This window comes from Microcebus murinus, chromosome 27, assembly GCF_040939455.1.
Source record: "Microcebus murinus isolate Inina chromosome 27, M.murinus_Inina_mat1.0, whole genome shotgun sequence".
In the NCBI taxonomy this organism is placed as follows: domain Eukaryota; kingdom Metazoa; phylum Chordata; class Mammalia; order Primates; family Cheirogaleidae; genus Microcebus; species Microcebus murinus.
In genome coordinates, this window is record NC_134130.1 from 793,698 (window position 1) to 810,957 (window position 17,260).

Genomic DNA, 17,260 nt, shown 5'->3' on the forward strand with positions numbered 1-17,260 from the left:
AAGCAGAATTTCCATATAGTACTCAGTGGCCCTTTGCTGTTTCTTCCTGGAGAGGTGTCACTGGTGTGTGCAGAAAATTCCACATTCACTGTCCAAATGGAGCCATCTTTTGCCTTAGAGCGGGGAGTGGTGCCCAGGCCACACCTGGCCTCCAGGAGTCAGGAATTTGAGATGAGGCTGTTGGCAGCCTGGCCAAGGCTTCCTTACACCTTCTCTCTCAATCTAATCATTTTCAGCCAGGGAAATAAAAACACACCAAAAACAGAATAAAATGATTAAATGTATGGAAAAACTGGAATTGCATGGCTACAATATTTTATAAAGGACTCAAAAGAAATGTGAACTAGCACAGATAGGCAGCCTGCTGCACCCACAGTTCACAAGCAAACCCCCATTCAGGAGATCAAACATAGTCCCAAACCTGGGAGCCAGGTCCTGACTGCTGAAATGGACCCCAGAATGTATTAGAACCTGGTGATGGGGCAGGGACACTTAAGAATTTAACTCTGGGAACTCAACATACCCTCCTGTCCCCTCTACAGAGTGTGTATTATCTCCTAAACAGAGAGATTCGTTCACTTGGAGGATGTAAGTCAATAGATGTAGCCATGTTGGCTATAGTAAAGGGGCTTAATTACTTGACACAAATAAAGAGTACACTAGTGATAATTCCCAAAGCAGTGTGTCCCAGAACAAGAAGGTTGGCCTGGTTTTATAGTCAGAGGGTAATGAAGCATGATCTGATAGAGTCTGAGGATCTCTTGATGCCAAAAGTTGGAGACCAGCCAGGGTAACATAGTGAGAACCCTGTCTCTACTAAAAATTATCAAGATCTGGTGGCATGTGCCTGTAGTCCTAGCTACTGGGAAAACTGAGCCAAGAGGATTGCTTGAGCTGAGGAGTTTGAGCCTGCAATGAGCTATGATGATGCCATTGCACTCTAGCCCAGGCAACAGAGACCCTGTGTCAAAATAAAATACAATAAAATTCATTTGGAGTTTCTAGGGAACTCTAGTACCAAACAATCTTGAAAGAGAACAATGTGGGAGGACTCACAATTCCTGATTTCACAACTTATTACTAAACTAGAGTAATCAAAGGAGCATGGGACTGGCATAAGGACAGACAGGCCAATGGAATAGAACAGACAGCCTAGAAATAAACACTCACATATATAGTCAAATGAATTTTGACAACAGTGCCAAGATAATTCAATAGAGAAGGCACCATGTTTTACAAAATGATGTTGGGAAAACTGCATGTCTACATGCAAAATAATAAAAGTGGACCACCCTTTATATCATGTATGAATGTCAACACTTATTGGGAGGATGACTTGAGCCCAGGAGCTGCAGAGCAGCCTAAGCAAGAGCCAGACTCCTGTATCCACTAAAAACAAAATACAAAAATTAGCCATAGTGGTGCGCGCCTGTAGTCCCACCTACTGGAGAGGCTGAGGTAGGAGGATTGATTGCTTGAGCCCAAGGTTACAGTGAGCCATGATGATGCCACTGCATTCTGGTCAGGATGACAGAGAGAGATTCTGCCTCAAAAAGAAAAGAAATGCACGTCTCAGGCTTTATACCTGACCTGTTGAATTTGAAGATCTGCAGTTTTCTCTGAAAGTACGAGAGCATCTTACAAGCTTGTCCCTCGTCAGGATTCAGCCATAAGGGTATTTTATATTTCTCAGGTCTGGGACATTTGAATCATCAGCGAGTCCAAGGCTGGGGGGACCCAGGTGAACGCTAATGGGATGGTCTAACACTGGGAAACAAGTCAAGTGAGACAGTCCCTGATGGCATGGCGGAGGACGCTACTGAAATGCAAGGGCAGGCCCTACTGGGCAGTCGCCACGTGCACCACCACACTCACAGGGCCTATGGCCGTCGTCGCGCATGCGCACTGCGACTCCGCCGAAGGGCTCGTGTTTGAGTATGCGCGCACAGTAACAAGCATCCCAAGAAGGCGGGGCCGGCCGTGGTGGGCGGAGCGATGGAGAATGAGAAGTGACGAGCTTCTGCCAGAACCCGGAAGTCGGTGTCTGCTAGGTGAACAGCTTAATGTGCACAGGCACGTGCTGATGAGAGCGTCGGGCAGGCAGGCATTGGAGCCACATGGTGGAGTTATTATTGCGTTTTGGGTGGACGTGGGCCATCTTCCTGGTTTACAGGTGGATCCCTTCCTGCTGCATCCTCACATGGAAGAGAAACACACAGTGTTATCTCTCCACTCTTCTTAGTAGGCCGCTAATCCCATCATGAGGTCCTTCGCTCATTGACTCACATATCTCCCAAAGGCCCCATGTCCAAATACCATCACGCTGGGGTAACAGACTTCAAAATACGTATTTAGGGGTAGACTAAATTCAGTAAAGAGGTAAATAGAGGGGAGTTCAGAAAAGGGGCTTCTGGCTTATGTAAGCAGATTGGACGTTATGGATTAGATGGTGAGCAACCTTCAACAGCAAAGAGAGGCATAATTTCAGAGTGCCAGAGAAAAGAGACACTGAGGTAGCTGTATATTTGCATGGAGAAACAAAAAGTGATGCCATGGCAACCATCTGGGAAATTGCCATAATTATCAAGGAAAAAGAAATGAAAACTTTTAAAAATTGGCAGTGAAAATTAAAAACAATGCTTTTAAACAAGAACAGACTCAATTAAAAGCTATAAATTAGGAATTCTATCATGATAGAAACTATGTGTTGGGCAGCTTTATTTTCCCCAGACCTTACAGATGTTCAGTGAATACTGGCTGGAAAAATGAGCACAGCCTTGTGGTAAGTCAAGTTCTAAGAACCGAACTTTCCTAAAACTTCATTTAATTTTAAAACCTAACTTAGCTTATGAGTAACGATGCACCTGTATATTTATTGTTCAAACATGGACACTCGTGACAAGAAGAGGTGCTCTGAAAAATTATGGAGGGATTACATGAATACTCAAGAGCTTATCCCTGGCTAAGTAGGATACATAATTAGATGACTTCAGACAGTTTTGTACATTATAAAAGGGCCTACTTGGAGAACTTGCATGTCTCAAATAGTGGACTGTCAGAATAGTAGCCATTATTCCATCTTCCTTGCCATTCAATTATTTATGAGTTGCATCAATAATCTTTCTGTACACAACCAAGTTGCTTCTTTCTTAGTGGTTCTCAAGAATTAAATTTAACATTGTGGCATTCAAAATATATATGCATCTTTTTTTTTAGTACTTGTAACCATGCTCTTACATATACAGTGTGTAAAAGATTCAAAAGACTTATAGAAACTCATAAAGACAGTGAATGAAAGAATATAACTTATGTTCACATTTGAAATTGTTATGTCCTTTTCAATAAAATTTCATGAATTGGGTGTTAATTTGTTGGTGCAGGAATGAATTCACAAGTTTTTCTCTTAAAAACATCATATTTTCAACATAAGTTCATTAATCCTACGGATTTTTTTTTCTTGTTTCTTTTCTGACCTTGCTTTATGAGAAACTGAGAATATAAAAATGTGTATCTAAAAATGTAAGGCAGTTTTCATATGTCAAGAACTGAAATAAAATATGAACAATATAACAAGAATATCATATTCACACCTAATAATTCCTTAATATCAATTGAAAGAGTAACATGAAGTGTCACTAATTGTATAAAATTTAACTGTGAGAGGTAAAAGACTCCCTTTCGTGTGGAAAATGTAATGTGGAAATACACTTCATTTTGTCCAGCGTAATGTGCACAGGCATGCACATTAAACATAGGAGAAAATGTAACCTTGAAAATAGTTGCCAAAATAACTTTTGATTCTAAATTGCTGAAACTCACAAATTGTAGCATTGCTTTTCTAATCAGCTGCAGACCAGAATGTGCCATAGACAAAGTATCAGGACTCAGGCAGGAAGAGGTGGCTCATGCCTGTAATCCTAGCACTCTGGGAGGCTAAGGCGGGAGGATCGCTCAAGGTCAGGAGTTTGAAACCAGCCTGAGCAAGAGCAAGACCCCGTCTCTACTATAAATAGAAATTAATTGGCCAACTAAAAATATATAGAAAAACTCAGCCAGGCATGGTGGCACATGCCTGTAGTCCCAGCTACTCAGGAGGCTGAGGCAGGAGGATTGCTTGAGCCCAGGAGTTCGAGGTTGCTGTGAGCTAGGCTGATGCCAGGGCACTCTAGCCCAGGCAACAGAGTGAGACTGTCTCAAAAAAGTATCAGGACTCAAATAGAACACAACATTACTGCCTTCCAAAAGTGGTGAGCTTCCTGGCTTATGAACACTCTTTGGGCCAGTGCTTCAATGTCCTCTCTGGGGTGATCCTTGGGGTTTTGTGAAGCATCAAGGCACTCCCACAGTCAAGGCCAACAATGAGGCTTTCAGCTGTGTCCTGTTATGTCCCTCACCCTGTGCTTCCATCATCCCTTACCCTTGATTGGCCATCCCAAAACAGCCACATGCATCCTTTGGAAAATCATATTTGTGGTCTTGTTGATGGTGGTGTTTCTACTCTGTAGCAAGCGCTATCACTGTGGATTTGGCTCTCAAGGGAGAAAGATGAGACAATGGTTGGTATCAGAAGCATCCTACTCTGACAATGCCACCTCCTCGATTCACTTGACTCTCGGTACAATCTGACAATGAATCCACCCTTCACTCACGTGGACACATTATCTGGGCCTGGATATGTGATCTCCATACAGTCAGGGCTTGGTCACTGATTGCTGCTTTCCTGTGATACCTGGACTCTGAGGAGTTTCAACAAGGATTACCTGGACAGGAGGTTGCCGGATAATTTCAATGAACAGTTTGGACCATTCCATGCCAGTGTATAGATATAAAAATAACTTTTGCATATTGCTTTTTGCTCTACAATGCTGGCATAAAAGAGCAGTTGCCAAATTAGGATAAAGAGCATATTGTCTGAGCAAGAAAGGCTTGATTGGAATAGTGATGCTAACGTCATTGCTTCGTAGGCTTGTATTGTGACAATTTAACTAAACATATTGGCCTCATTAGACTCATTAAGTAGATCTGTTGTAAAGTACTACATATTAATAGCTTGCTAAGGAATAAGTAAATTTATATATTTTAACTGAGGTATACAATGGGAAACAGTGTTTGATACATCATAGGAGATATTTCAGTGTTCAGGGAATAAGAAAGGCAAAAACGAGTCCAGAAGTTTGGGAGTTGGCCTCCCCTCACCACAAGGTCAAGTCTTATGCTGTTGAAGAGACACATGTCATACATCTGCAACATGAAACAATCCTCTTTGGCCAGGCACAGTGGCTCACACCTGTAATCCCAGCACTCTGGGAGGCCGAGGCAGGAGGATCGCTCAAGCTTAGGAGTTCAAAACCAGCCTGAGCAAGAGTGAGACACTGTCTCTACTAAAAATAGAAAGAAACTAATTGGCCAACTAAAAATATATAGAAAAAATTAGCCAGGCATGGTGTTGCATGCCTGTAGTCCCAGCTACTTGGGAGGCTGAGGCAGAAGGATCTCCTAAGCCCAGGAGTTTGAGGTTGCTGTGAGCTAGGCTGACTCCACGGCACTCTAGCCTGAGCAACAGAGCAAGACTCTGTCTCTAAAAAAAAAAAAGAAACAATCCTCTTCGATGAATATGATGGATGATCAAGACAAAAACAAGGGCCATGTCTATAAAACTGGTTAATATCAGGCCATTATTAATGGGAAAATATTTTTTAAATAAAAATAAAAACTGGTGGAAGAGAACATATTTCAAATCACAAAGGAGACAAAAATTCCTCTCTTCTCAATAATATGACTGACTGGTATTTCTCATGACTTAGGTTTACCTCCACTCTATGCCTTCTCCCTTCTAGATAAGAACTATTGTGATTACCAAGGATAGAATTAAGTTTACCTCTTCACTGCATGCAATACAGAAAAATGACTTCCTTCCTTGAATAAGAAAGAATCAACCTAAAATAAGAACAAATCCTATAAGTAATTCTTCTGAGCATCTCTTACTGATACAGCACACATTCATTTATGGTTTGTGGTCATAATTATCACTATAATTTATTACGCCCTTTTTGCAACAGGTATGGTGTTTAGCAAGAAGGCACACACAACAATATGATTTAACTTTTGGTATTATGAGTACATGAGACATTACTATCAAGATAAAAGGTGTAACTATATAAGCATGAAAAGTAAAATTTACATGAGAAAAAAAAAATCCTGAAGTTGTATGCACATAATATGGACTTCATAATGTCTTACAAATAACTTGCTAAAATTATAAACTTGATCTGATCCAACACTGAAAACAGTTAATAAACTATTTCTAAGAAACATGCACAAAAATCTTGTTTGAATAAAAAATACATATTGTTTTTAATCACATACAAACATAATTGAAATTAAACTGAGACATTACATTCAGCTGTGACAGGAAACACCCACAGTCTTAAAGATATGAAGATAGTTAATTCTTACATGAAAGTACAGGGTGAGACCAGTCACCATATAGAGGAACAAGCTCCCATCTAGTTGGTTTTGATGGCAGCATTGTCGCTGTCATGCTGAATCAAGAACAGTCATTACCAGAATGAACAAAGGTGTTTACTATACAAATTAGACTTTATATCAATTCACTTTATATACTAGGGGAGTCAGAGTATCCAAGAATATATTCCCAACCATGACAGTCTAAATTGGTTGCCTATACACACACATTATAATGTCTGAAAAAAACCAGAGTGTAGATGGATATCCAATGTGGGGCTGGGCATGGTGGTGCACACCTATAATCCCACCTACTCAGTGGTCTGAAGTGGGAGGATCACTTGGAGGCCAGGAGTCCAAGGATATTCAGTGTGGGGCTTCTAGAGACATGTGGAAACCTACATCTCCAAGAAAATGGAAATCAAGTAGTTTTGAGGATATTCTTCATTGGCAAGCAAAAGAATCAGGAAAAATCGGCTAGAAGCAGGTATCTGCACAGCCTGTATGAATCCAGTTGTCTCCTTGGATGGTGTCTCCAAACCGTAACTAATGCCTTCTTCACTTCTGATTTCCAAATCTCATGGAAGATAGTTACTAGTGAATTGTATCAAGGAATCATAAATGCAATGGATTCTGGGAAATTTAGTTCCTAACACTACCAACATTGACATAAGACAATCCAGAGATCTAACTCTAACTCTAGATTTTACTGTTCTATCACATCTCTCTTAATACAAAGCTGATTATCTCTTCTTCCACTGTGAATCTTTTCATGTATTCAAAAGAAACTGAGAGGATGGAAGGTTTTCTCAAATTCCTTACTTTCATAGGGTTTCATTCAGTGTAACTCCTTTCATGGCTATGAAAGGAACTGGGACAACTGAAGGGTTAGCATTAGGGTCCTCATAGGGTTTTTCTCCAGTATGAGTTCTTTCATGTATTCGATAGTAAGTGGAACGACTGAAGGCTTTCCCACATTGCTTACATTCATACGGTTTCTCTCCAGTATGAGTTCTTTCATGAATTCGAAAGTAACTGGAACGACTGAAGGCTTTCCCACATTTTGTACATTTATAGGGTTTCTCTCCAGTGTGAATTCGTTCATGTTTTCTAAAGGAACTGGAACAACTGAAGGCTTTCCCACAATCCTTACATTCATAGGGTTTCTCTCCAGTGTGCGTTCTTTCATGTATTCGAAATGAACTGGGAAAATCAAAGGCTTTGCCACATACCTTACATTTATAAGGTCCATTGCCAGTGTGCTTTATCATGTGTCTTCGAACACTTGCAAGACAAGTCAAGGCCTTCCCACATTCCTTACATTCAAAAAGTTTCTCTCCAGTGTGAGTCCTTTCATGACTTCGAACCGAACTGGCACATCTAAAGGCTTTACCACATTGTTTACATTCATAGGGTTTCTCTCCAGTGTGAGTCCTTTCATGTATTCGAATGTACTTGGAACAACTGAAGGCTTTACCACATTGCTTACACTCATAGGGTTTATCTCCAGTGTGAGTCCTTTCATGTATTCGGATATAACTGGAACAACTGAAGGCTTTACCACATTGCTTGCATTCGTAGGGTTTCTCTCCAGTGTGACTTCTTTCATGTATACGAAACAAACTGGGATAATCAAAGGCTTTCCCACACACCTTACATTTATAAGGTACACCGCCATTGTGTGTCACCATGTGTCTTCGAATGCTTACGAGGGAAATGAAGGTTTCTCCACATTCCATACAATCATAGGGTTTCCCTCCAGACTGAGTCCTTTCACGTACTGGAAAGGAGTGACGATAATTGAAGGCTTTTTCACACTGCTTACGTTTATATGGCTTCTCTCCATATTCCTGATATTCATTTGGTTTCCTTCCACTGTCAGCTCTGATGTGCCTATTAAGGGATGAATGATTCATGCCAACTTCTCCACACACACTGCTTCTGAGTGGTTTTACTGCAGGAGGAGTCTTCTTGTTCAGAACGTGATCTGGAACCTGGATGAAGGTTTCTCCACATTGACTACCTTCCTTACGTTCACACAGTCTCTCTGGAATATGAGTGCTGTAAAAAAATAAGAAGCACATTATTAATGGTGTGTTTATAAATGATTTTATATTTATTAATAGGTATTAGACTTATATTTTTAATATTATCTGGGAAAGTATAGGTTTTATGCCCTGTCTCAATTGTTGGAACATGAATGGACTAAATACTGCAAGATGTCATGACCATACCTATTATCAAAATATGGTATTCAAGCTGGGTGCAGTAGTTCACACCTGCAATCCTAGCACTTGGAGGTTGAGGTGGGAAGACAGCTTGAGGCCAAGAATTCAAGAGCAGCCTGAGCAACATAGTAAGACCTCATCTCTACAAAAAATAGGAAAATTAGCAGGGCATGGTGGCACATGCCTGTAGTTCCAGCTACTCAGGAAGCTAAGGCAGGAGGATCACTTGAGCCCAGGAATTTGAGGTTACAGTGAGCTATGATGACATCACTGCACATTAGTCTGGGCAACAAAGCAAGACCCTGTCTCAAAAAAAAATATATATATATATACATATATATATATATATATATAGTCATGTAAGGTTTCTTAATACTGTCTACAACTAAACTATCTTGCAAATACTGAACGCCTATGTCTCACTTAAATATATATTTTTGAGAAATTTTTCCAATAAAAAATAAATGTGAAGCTGGGCTTATCTGTTATGTCGTCTTGTTTTTTTTTGTTTGTTTTTTTTTTGAGACAGTGTCTCACTTTGCCCAGGCTAGAATGAGTGCCATGGCATCAGCCTAGCTCACAGCAACCTCAAACTCCTGGGTTCAAGTGATCCTACTGCCTCAGCCTCCCGAGTAGCTGAGACTACAGGCATGCGCCACCATGCCCGGCTAGTTTTTTCTATATATATATTAGTTGGCCAATTAATTTCTTTCTATTTGTAGTAGAGACGGGGTCTCGCTCTTGCTCAGGCTGGTTTCAAACTCCTGACCTTGAGCAATCCGCCTGCCTCGGCCTCTCAGAGTGCTAGGATTACAGGCGTGAGCCACCGCGCCCGGCCTCGTCTTGTTTTTAAAACTATCTAAGGTAGGCATCCTCAAACTATGGCCCGCAGGCCACATGTGGGTGTTTTTGCCCATTTGTTTTTTTACTTCAAAATAAGATATGTACAGTGTGCACAGGAATTTTTTCATAGTTTTTTTTTAAACTATAGTCCGGCCGTCCAACTGTCTGAGGAACAGTGAACTGGCCCCTTGTTTAAAAAGTTTGAGTACCCCTGATCTAAGGCCAGATGCAGTGGCTCATGCCTGTAATCCTAGTACTCTGGGAGGCCAAGGCAGGAAGATTGCTTGAGCTCCAGAGTTCAAGACCAGCCTGAGCAAGAGTGAGACCCCATCTTTACTAAAAATAGAAAAAATTAGCCAGGCGTGGTGGCATGCACCTATAGTCCCAGCTACTCAGGAGGCTGAGGCAGAAGGATCGCTTGAGCTCAGGAGTTTGAGATTGCAAAAGTGCTATGAGCTAGGCTGATGCCATGGCACTCTAGCCTGGGCAAAAGAGCAAGAGTCTGTCTCAAAAAATAAAAGAATAAAAAAATTTTAAAAAGTAAAAATATCTGACCTTCTACAATTCTCTTGAGGAAATTTGCTTTCTTTTGTGAGTGCAAATTACCTTTGATTTCTCCTGGGATTTTTGTACTTCTCTTCAATGTTCTGATCTTCCAATTTTTCTCCTAAAATGTAGACCCAGAAATGTCATTATTAATTAGCACAAGATTATAGGAAATTATTACAGTCTATGTTCATGGTACACTGTGGCCATGCCTGATCTATTAACCAAAGCATTCCCTTTCCACATTCCAAATCATTGAACAGAACTAATGAGCAAGAAGCACTTGTTCTCTAATTTATCAAGTGAAAGAATGTTGCCATCCTTACCTATAGAGGCCAGATTCCTGAAGGTTTCTTGCATCACATCTCTGTACAGATTCTTTTGGGAAGGATCCAGCAAAGCCCACTCCTCCAGGGTGAAGTTCACAGCCACATCCTCAAAGACCAGCGAATCCTGAAACATCCCACATGTATAGGATGGATGGGTGAGACTGACAGCACTAGGGACCTATTTTTTATTACCAAGAAGTTCACATGACGCTGTGGACTCCCAACATTTATTCCATGACTTGGTTGTAAGACTTACTCTCTGTCTACACTCACTTCTGTAACTAGACTAGAACTGAAGTAGTTAGTAAAACAGCAGAATAGAAACATGCCCCTTCTTGGTCGGTGCATGGGTGCACGGGGGCCCCCCAATGTCTCTTTGTACAATGGGTCTATAGCACCTGTCATAACAAAGATGTAGTAAGTGTGCAGAGAAACATTAACATTTGCAGTCCTCAGACTGTGTATCCTTAGAAATGCTTGTCCACAAAGCTTGACTTTTGATCTGGGAACTAGATTTTGGACAGGATCCCCCCAACCTAAATGACAAGAGCGTCATAACTTACTGGAAGAGAATCCCATAGCAAACTGCCTGTGGGAAGCAGTACAGGGATAGCAAAACCTTGAATTGTAAGTGATGAATTACTGAAGGCTGAGTGTGGACACATTAAGAGGGAAAAATCCAGAAGGCCCAATCTTAGTGGGCGGGCATCTCGACCAATTTATGAGCTTTACCTCCAGAGACTCTTATCAGTTCTCACAGGGAAAATCAGAGAAAAATCACTTCCTTTTTCCTGCAGGAGGAGGGGAAGAGTGGCCATTATGAAATATGCCCAGAGAATTCTGTTCTTCTTAAGTACTGCCTTCAAAACAAACTATTTCCCAAAAGCCTACCAACTGCAATGTTACCAGAGCCAAACCTCCTGGGACAAGGGGAATATCTAATTCCACTCCCTTCTATCCTTCCTGCCTCAACAAAGGAGGGGTGAGGATGAGAAATGCTTATGAAAGTCATAACCCAGGGACACAGGGTTCCTAAAATGAGGCCAAATTATAGGCCAATGAAATGCTTCCCACCTCCCCATACCTCACCTCACCTCCATATCAGACAACTGAAAGACTGCCTCACACCATATTAAAGAACCAACTAATGGGGTGACATGAAGTGGACAATTACTAGGAACACATATTCTACCAAGAATGATTCATGGAGAAATAGAAAATCTGAGTAGATCTACAACCAATAAAAGAGATCGACACATGAATCAAAATATCCCCAACAAAAAAACCCAGGACCAAATAGTTTCACTGCTACCAAATATTTAAGGAAGAATTAATACCAATTCTCCTCAAATTCTTCCAAAAAATAAAAGAGGAGGGAACACATCGAAGTTCATTCTATGAGGCCAAAATTATGCTGACAACAAAGATATACAAAGACATAACAAGAAAGAAAAAAGCAGACAAATGGCCCTTATCAATACTGATGCAAAAATTCTCAAATAAGTACTCAATGGTACAATAATCAAAACAGCTTGGTACTGTCATAAAGGCAGGGTTATAGATCATTAGAATAGAATATATAGCCCAGAAAAATACCCACACGTGAATGGCAATATGATTTTTTTTTTAGACAAAGTCTCACTCTGTTGCCCAGGCTAAAGTGCCATAGCATCAGCCTAGCTCACAGCAACCTCAAACTCCTGGGCTCAAGCAATCCTCCTGCCTCAGCCTTCTGAGTAGCTGGGTCTACAGGCATGTGCCACCATGCCGGCTAATTTTTTCTATATATATTTTTAGTTGGACAGCTAATTTCTTTCTATGTTTTTTTAGTAGAAACAGGGTCTCGCTCTTGCTCAGGTTGGTCTCAAACTCCTGACCTCAAGCGATCCTCCTGCCTTGGCCTCCCAGAGTGCTAGGATTACATGCATGAGCCACCACACCCAGCCGAGATTAATACTTTTGTAAGAAGAACCAGGAGAGCTTGTATCCTCTCTCCTCTCTGCCACGTGCGGACACAAGAAGATGGCCATCTGCAAACCAGGAAGCAGGCCCTTACCAGACACCTGATCTGCTAGAACTTTGAACTTGGACTTTGCAGCCTCCAGAACTGTGAGAAATAAATGTTATTTGAGCCACCCAGTCTACGATAATTTGATATAGCAGCCCAAAGTGACTCTTTAGCACTTCCTCTACCAAAACATCCAGGCTTTGAAATCTACACTAATCAAGACAGAATGCTGGCCTGGCGCGGTGGCTCATGCCTGTAATCCTAGCTCTCTGGGAGGCCGAGGCGGGCGGATTGCTCGAGGTCAGGAGTTCAAAACCAGCCTGAGCAAGAGCGAGACCCCGTCTCTACTATAAATAGAAAGAAACTAATTGGCCAACTAATATATATAGAAAAAATTAGCCGGGCATGGTGGCACATGCCTGTAGTCCCAGCTACTTGGGAGGCTGAGACAGAAGGATCGCTTGAGCCCAGGAGTTGGAGGTTGCTGTGAGCTAGGCTGACGCCACGGCACTCACTCTAGCCTGAGCAACAAAGCGAGACTCTGTCTCAAAAAAAAAAAAAAAAAAAAAAGACAGAATGCCATCAGCAGAGAGATGGGCAGAAAGAGCAGTGGAAAATAGCACATTCTAAAACCAAGGCATTTAAGGTACATAAACCCATGACAAAGCAGTTGTCCCATGGAATAAAGAAGTATCCCAAAAAGACATACTGTATACATCCACAACCAAATCTCCTAGAGCCCTGTCAAGATAGAGCTAGAGTTTATAATAAGTCTCTTGAAAGAGATCTCAAAAGCACATTAGAAAAAAAAATAAAACACTTGTGTAAGATAAAAGCGGAACCTTAGCCGGGCGTGGTGGCTCACGCCTATAATCCTAGCACTCTGGGAGGCCGAGGCAGGCAGATAGCTCGAAGTCTGGAGTTCGAAACCAGCCTGAGCAAGAGTGAGACCTGGTCTCTACTATAAATAGAAAGAAATTAATTGGTCAACTAATATATAGAGAAAAAATTAGCCGGGCATGGTGGCACATGCCTGTAGTCCCAGCTACTTGGGAGGCTGAGGCAGGAGGATTGCTTGAGTCCAGGAGTTTGAGGTTGCTGTGAGCTAGGCTGACGCCACAGCACTCACTCTAGCCTGGGCAACAAAGTGAGAATCTGTCTCAAAAAAAAAAAAAAAAAAAGCAGAACCTTCAGGAGACACAAGCAAATGTTTATGAGTTCACAGCAGGGAAAGTTTTCGTACATGAGAAAATAAATAGGCCCCAAAGGAAGACACTGACAAACTCAAGTCTATGCAAATTAAGAACAATCCATCAAAATGTAGAATGGAGTAAAAAGATAAACCATAATCTGGGAAAAAATATTTGCAATCCCTACAAATGAAAAAGGAAGACTGTTCGGAGTATGTTAAAACAAAAAACCCCAAAGCAATAAACCTACAAAGGAATTAAGCATAAGAATATGACTAGATGTTATTTCATAGAAGATGAAAGACCACATAGGAAAAATACTCAACCAATAGAAACCAGTAAAAAGCAATAAATAATCACACGGAGATTGTTTAATACCAGATGGACAAAAATAAATGAGTTAGATAACTTTGAGTGTTGGTAAAATACAAGAATAAACACACATGCGTGAAAGATGAGATAGTTAATTCATACATACAATCTGACATCATTCCTAGTAAATTTGAATTTATCCATAGTCTACAACCCAGAAATTTTTCCCCAATGTGTAAAAAACTGATGACATATTATCACTGGGGACAAAAACAAGAATGACATGGTCAACTAATTTAAAGTAAACCTGAAACATCTCAAGTCCCATAAGCAATGGAATGGGTGAGTAAACTGGGTGAACTACAGCCTCATACAGCAGTATTTTTGTAACAGAGGCAAACAACCACAAAAAAAAACCTTTCAGCATAATATTAATGATATATCCATGATAATATTAACCTACTAAAATTTTTAAAAAGCAAACACCAAGCAAAACACTCAGTTTCATAATTCATAGATGGTAAAACTATAAAGATAACCCCAAAAACTGAGGATCTGGTCATCTGTGGGTACAAAAAAGAGGTGACATCAGGACACACCGGAACTGCCCAAGGCCTATTTATTCACCTGGGTAGTAGGACCCTGGGTGTTTATATTCTTATTAATTAAATGAAGTATAAAACAAATCATTTTATTTCCCAAACTATCTTTGCTTATTCAGACCTTATGACTCGATCCACTTAGATTTTCAAGGAAGACAGTGAAAATATGACACTGAAATTATGGAATAAAATTCTTGAACGCTTAGGCAAACTGAGATTATATGGCAGCAAGATTCTATAAAGGAATCAAAAGAGAAACAGCTCAGAGAAGCAGCCAAGTTTCACCCACAGTTCACAAGGGAAGTCATATTCAGAAGGTGACACGTGTTCTCAAGCTTGGGGATCAGCAGGCAACCTCGCCTGTCATGACCCCTCTGAAGAACGGGCTGACCTCAGGGTAAAAAAAGTCTCTGACCTAGGATCTGATTTTGTACCCTCCTCCTGCCCTCTCCCTCCTGCCTTCTTTCTAATCTTGTTCCCTTCTCCCTATCAAAGAAAACCCTCTTCTGCCAAACCTTTGAGATGCCTGCAGATCTTATACTTGGTGGTTTCAGTCTTTTGCAGTATTCCTTCGTCATGAATTCATTCTTTACCTAAATCCAGATGTGTTTCATTTGACAATGTCTAAGAAACAGCACCAGGATAATAACAATTACAACCTCGGACAGGGCATCCCCCCCGAACCCCATCTGCCTGTGGTCACCCAGCTTTCCAGAGCTCGAAGCTTCTCCCAGTATAAAGAAAGGGCTCCTCCCAAGGTCACTGTGAGCAGCCGAGACACCAGCAGGGAGACTCCCCAGGAAGAACCAACTGGGTCTGCAATGACCTCCCTTCACAGGCTCAACTTGGCCTGAACTTGCAGCCACTGGCCTCAGGCTTCTGTTCCCAGGCAAAGCTACTCACTTACTTTTAAAGGAGAAAATGCCCAGTGTTTAAAGAATCCAGCAAAATCACTCAAACTTAGATTTGTGGGGGTATTTTTGTGTTTTTTTTTTTGAGACAGAGTCTCACTCTGTTGCCTGGGCTAGAGTGCAGTGGCCTCAGCCAGTGCGGTGGCTCACGCCTGTAATCCTAGCACTCTGGGAGGCTGAGGCGGGCGGATAGCTCAGGGTCAGGAGTTCGAAACCACCCTGAGCAAGAGCAAGACCTTGTCTCTACTATAATTAGAAAGAAATTAATTGGCCAACTAATATATATATAGAAAAAATTAGCCGGGCATGGTGGCACATGCCTGTAGTCCCAGCTACTCAGGAGGCTGAGGCAGGAGGATCGCTTGAGCCCAGGAGTCTGAGGTTGCTGTGAGCTAGGCTGACGCCATGGCACTCCCTCTAGCCTGGGCAACAAAGTGAGACTCTGTCTCAAAAAAATAAAATAAAATTTTACTTTTTCTTTTTTCTTTTCACCATATACGACCTGAAGATCAAATGAAAAAAACAATTTTTTTTTTTTTTTGAGACAGAGTCTCACTTTGTTGCCCAGGCTAGAGTGAGTGCCATGGTGTCAGCCTAGCTCACAGCAACCTCAGACTCCTGGGCTCAAGCGATCCTCCTGCCTCAGCCTCCCGAGTAGCTGGGACTACAGGCATGAGCCACCATGCCCGGCTAATTTTTTCTATATATATCAGTTGGCCAATTAATTTCTTTCTATTTATAGTAGAGACGGGGTCTCGCTCTTGCTCTGGCTGGCTTCGAACTCCTGACCTTGAGCGATCCGCCCCGCCTCGGCCTCCCAGCAAGTGAAATTTTTAATAAATTACCTATTTATAAGGAAATGCAATTTAGGCTTAACAAACCACAACCTCCAATAAACCCTTTTGACCACACAGTCAAAAAAACTGCCACCAGGCTGGACCAGCGAAGGCGACCTGCCCCACAGCGAGCCGCGCAGGGCGGAACGGGGTGGGCTTCCTCGCGCGCCGTGCAGAGGCGTCCCCCGCAGGCCCTGCGACGGCCCCCAAACCACGACTGGCGTCCCTCCTTGGCGAGCCGCCGTTTGCTCAAATAAACTCGCTAATGTTTGACGCCGCCTGGGTTTCGCTTGCAACAGCAGAAGGCAGGGACTGGGACGCCCGACACGGCAGCGCCGCCCCCGCGCGACCCCACACCCCGCGTGGGGACCCTCCCCGGCGACCCTCCCGCGGCCACCGCACCACCCGGGGACACGCGGGGCCGGGCCCGGGGTCCCCGCGCGGGGGCCGGACAGGACACCCCGGGGGCCCGATCGCCGGCCCGGCCCCACCCTCCGAGGGCCGCAGGCACCGAGGGCCGAGCTGCGCCGGCGGCCACTCGGGTCCGCAGACTCTGTAGCGGACCGCGGGGAGGCCCGGGTCCCGCCACAGCCGGTTCCAGCCGGTTCCCATCACCCCCTCCTCCCCGCCTGGGGACGCCCGGCCCCGCACACTCACCATCTCCCGGCTCCCGGGGTGTGTCCCGGCGTCCTCCCTGCGGCTCCCGCGGCCGGTGCTGCGGCGACTGCAGCAGAGACACCGGGGACTCCCGGGGAAACGGAGTCAGGAGCCCGAGGGGGGCGGGCGCGAGAAACAAAGGCTCGGCGGGGTGGCGCCAGGCCCCGCCCTCCACCGGGGGGGCGTGTCTGATTAGACAGTCCGCGGGGCCCCGCCCACCTCTCCTGATTGGGTAGCGCGTCGGGCCCCGCCCCCCGAGGCCTGAGTGACGTGAGCGGCGACCGGAAACGCAGCGGTGTGGAGCGGCGTTGACAGGCTGCAGCCCCTGCCGCT

At 43.2% G+C, this 17,260-nt stretch overlaps 1 protein-coding gene across 1 annotated transcript; it reads right to left on the reverse strand.

Moving 5' to 3' along the window:
* Nucleotides 1–5,580: 5,580 nt before the first annotated feature.
* On the reverse strand, nucleotides 5,581–17,244 carry LOC105885550 (uncharacterized). Its single transcript, XM_075998262.1, is given in 6 exon segments — nucleotides 5,581–7,302; nucleotides 7,305–7,352; nucleotides 7,355–8,526; nucleotides 10,143–10,203; nucleotides 10,409–10,535; nucleotides 16,928–17,244. Coding segments are annotated over 6 exon segments (1,470 nt in total). The 5' UTR covers nucleotides 16,931–17,244; the 3' UTR covers nucleotides 5,581–7,243.
* Nucleotides 17,245–17,260: the final 16 nt, after the last annotated feature.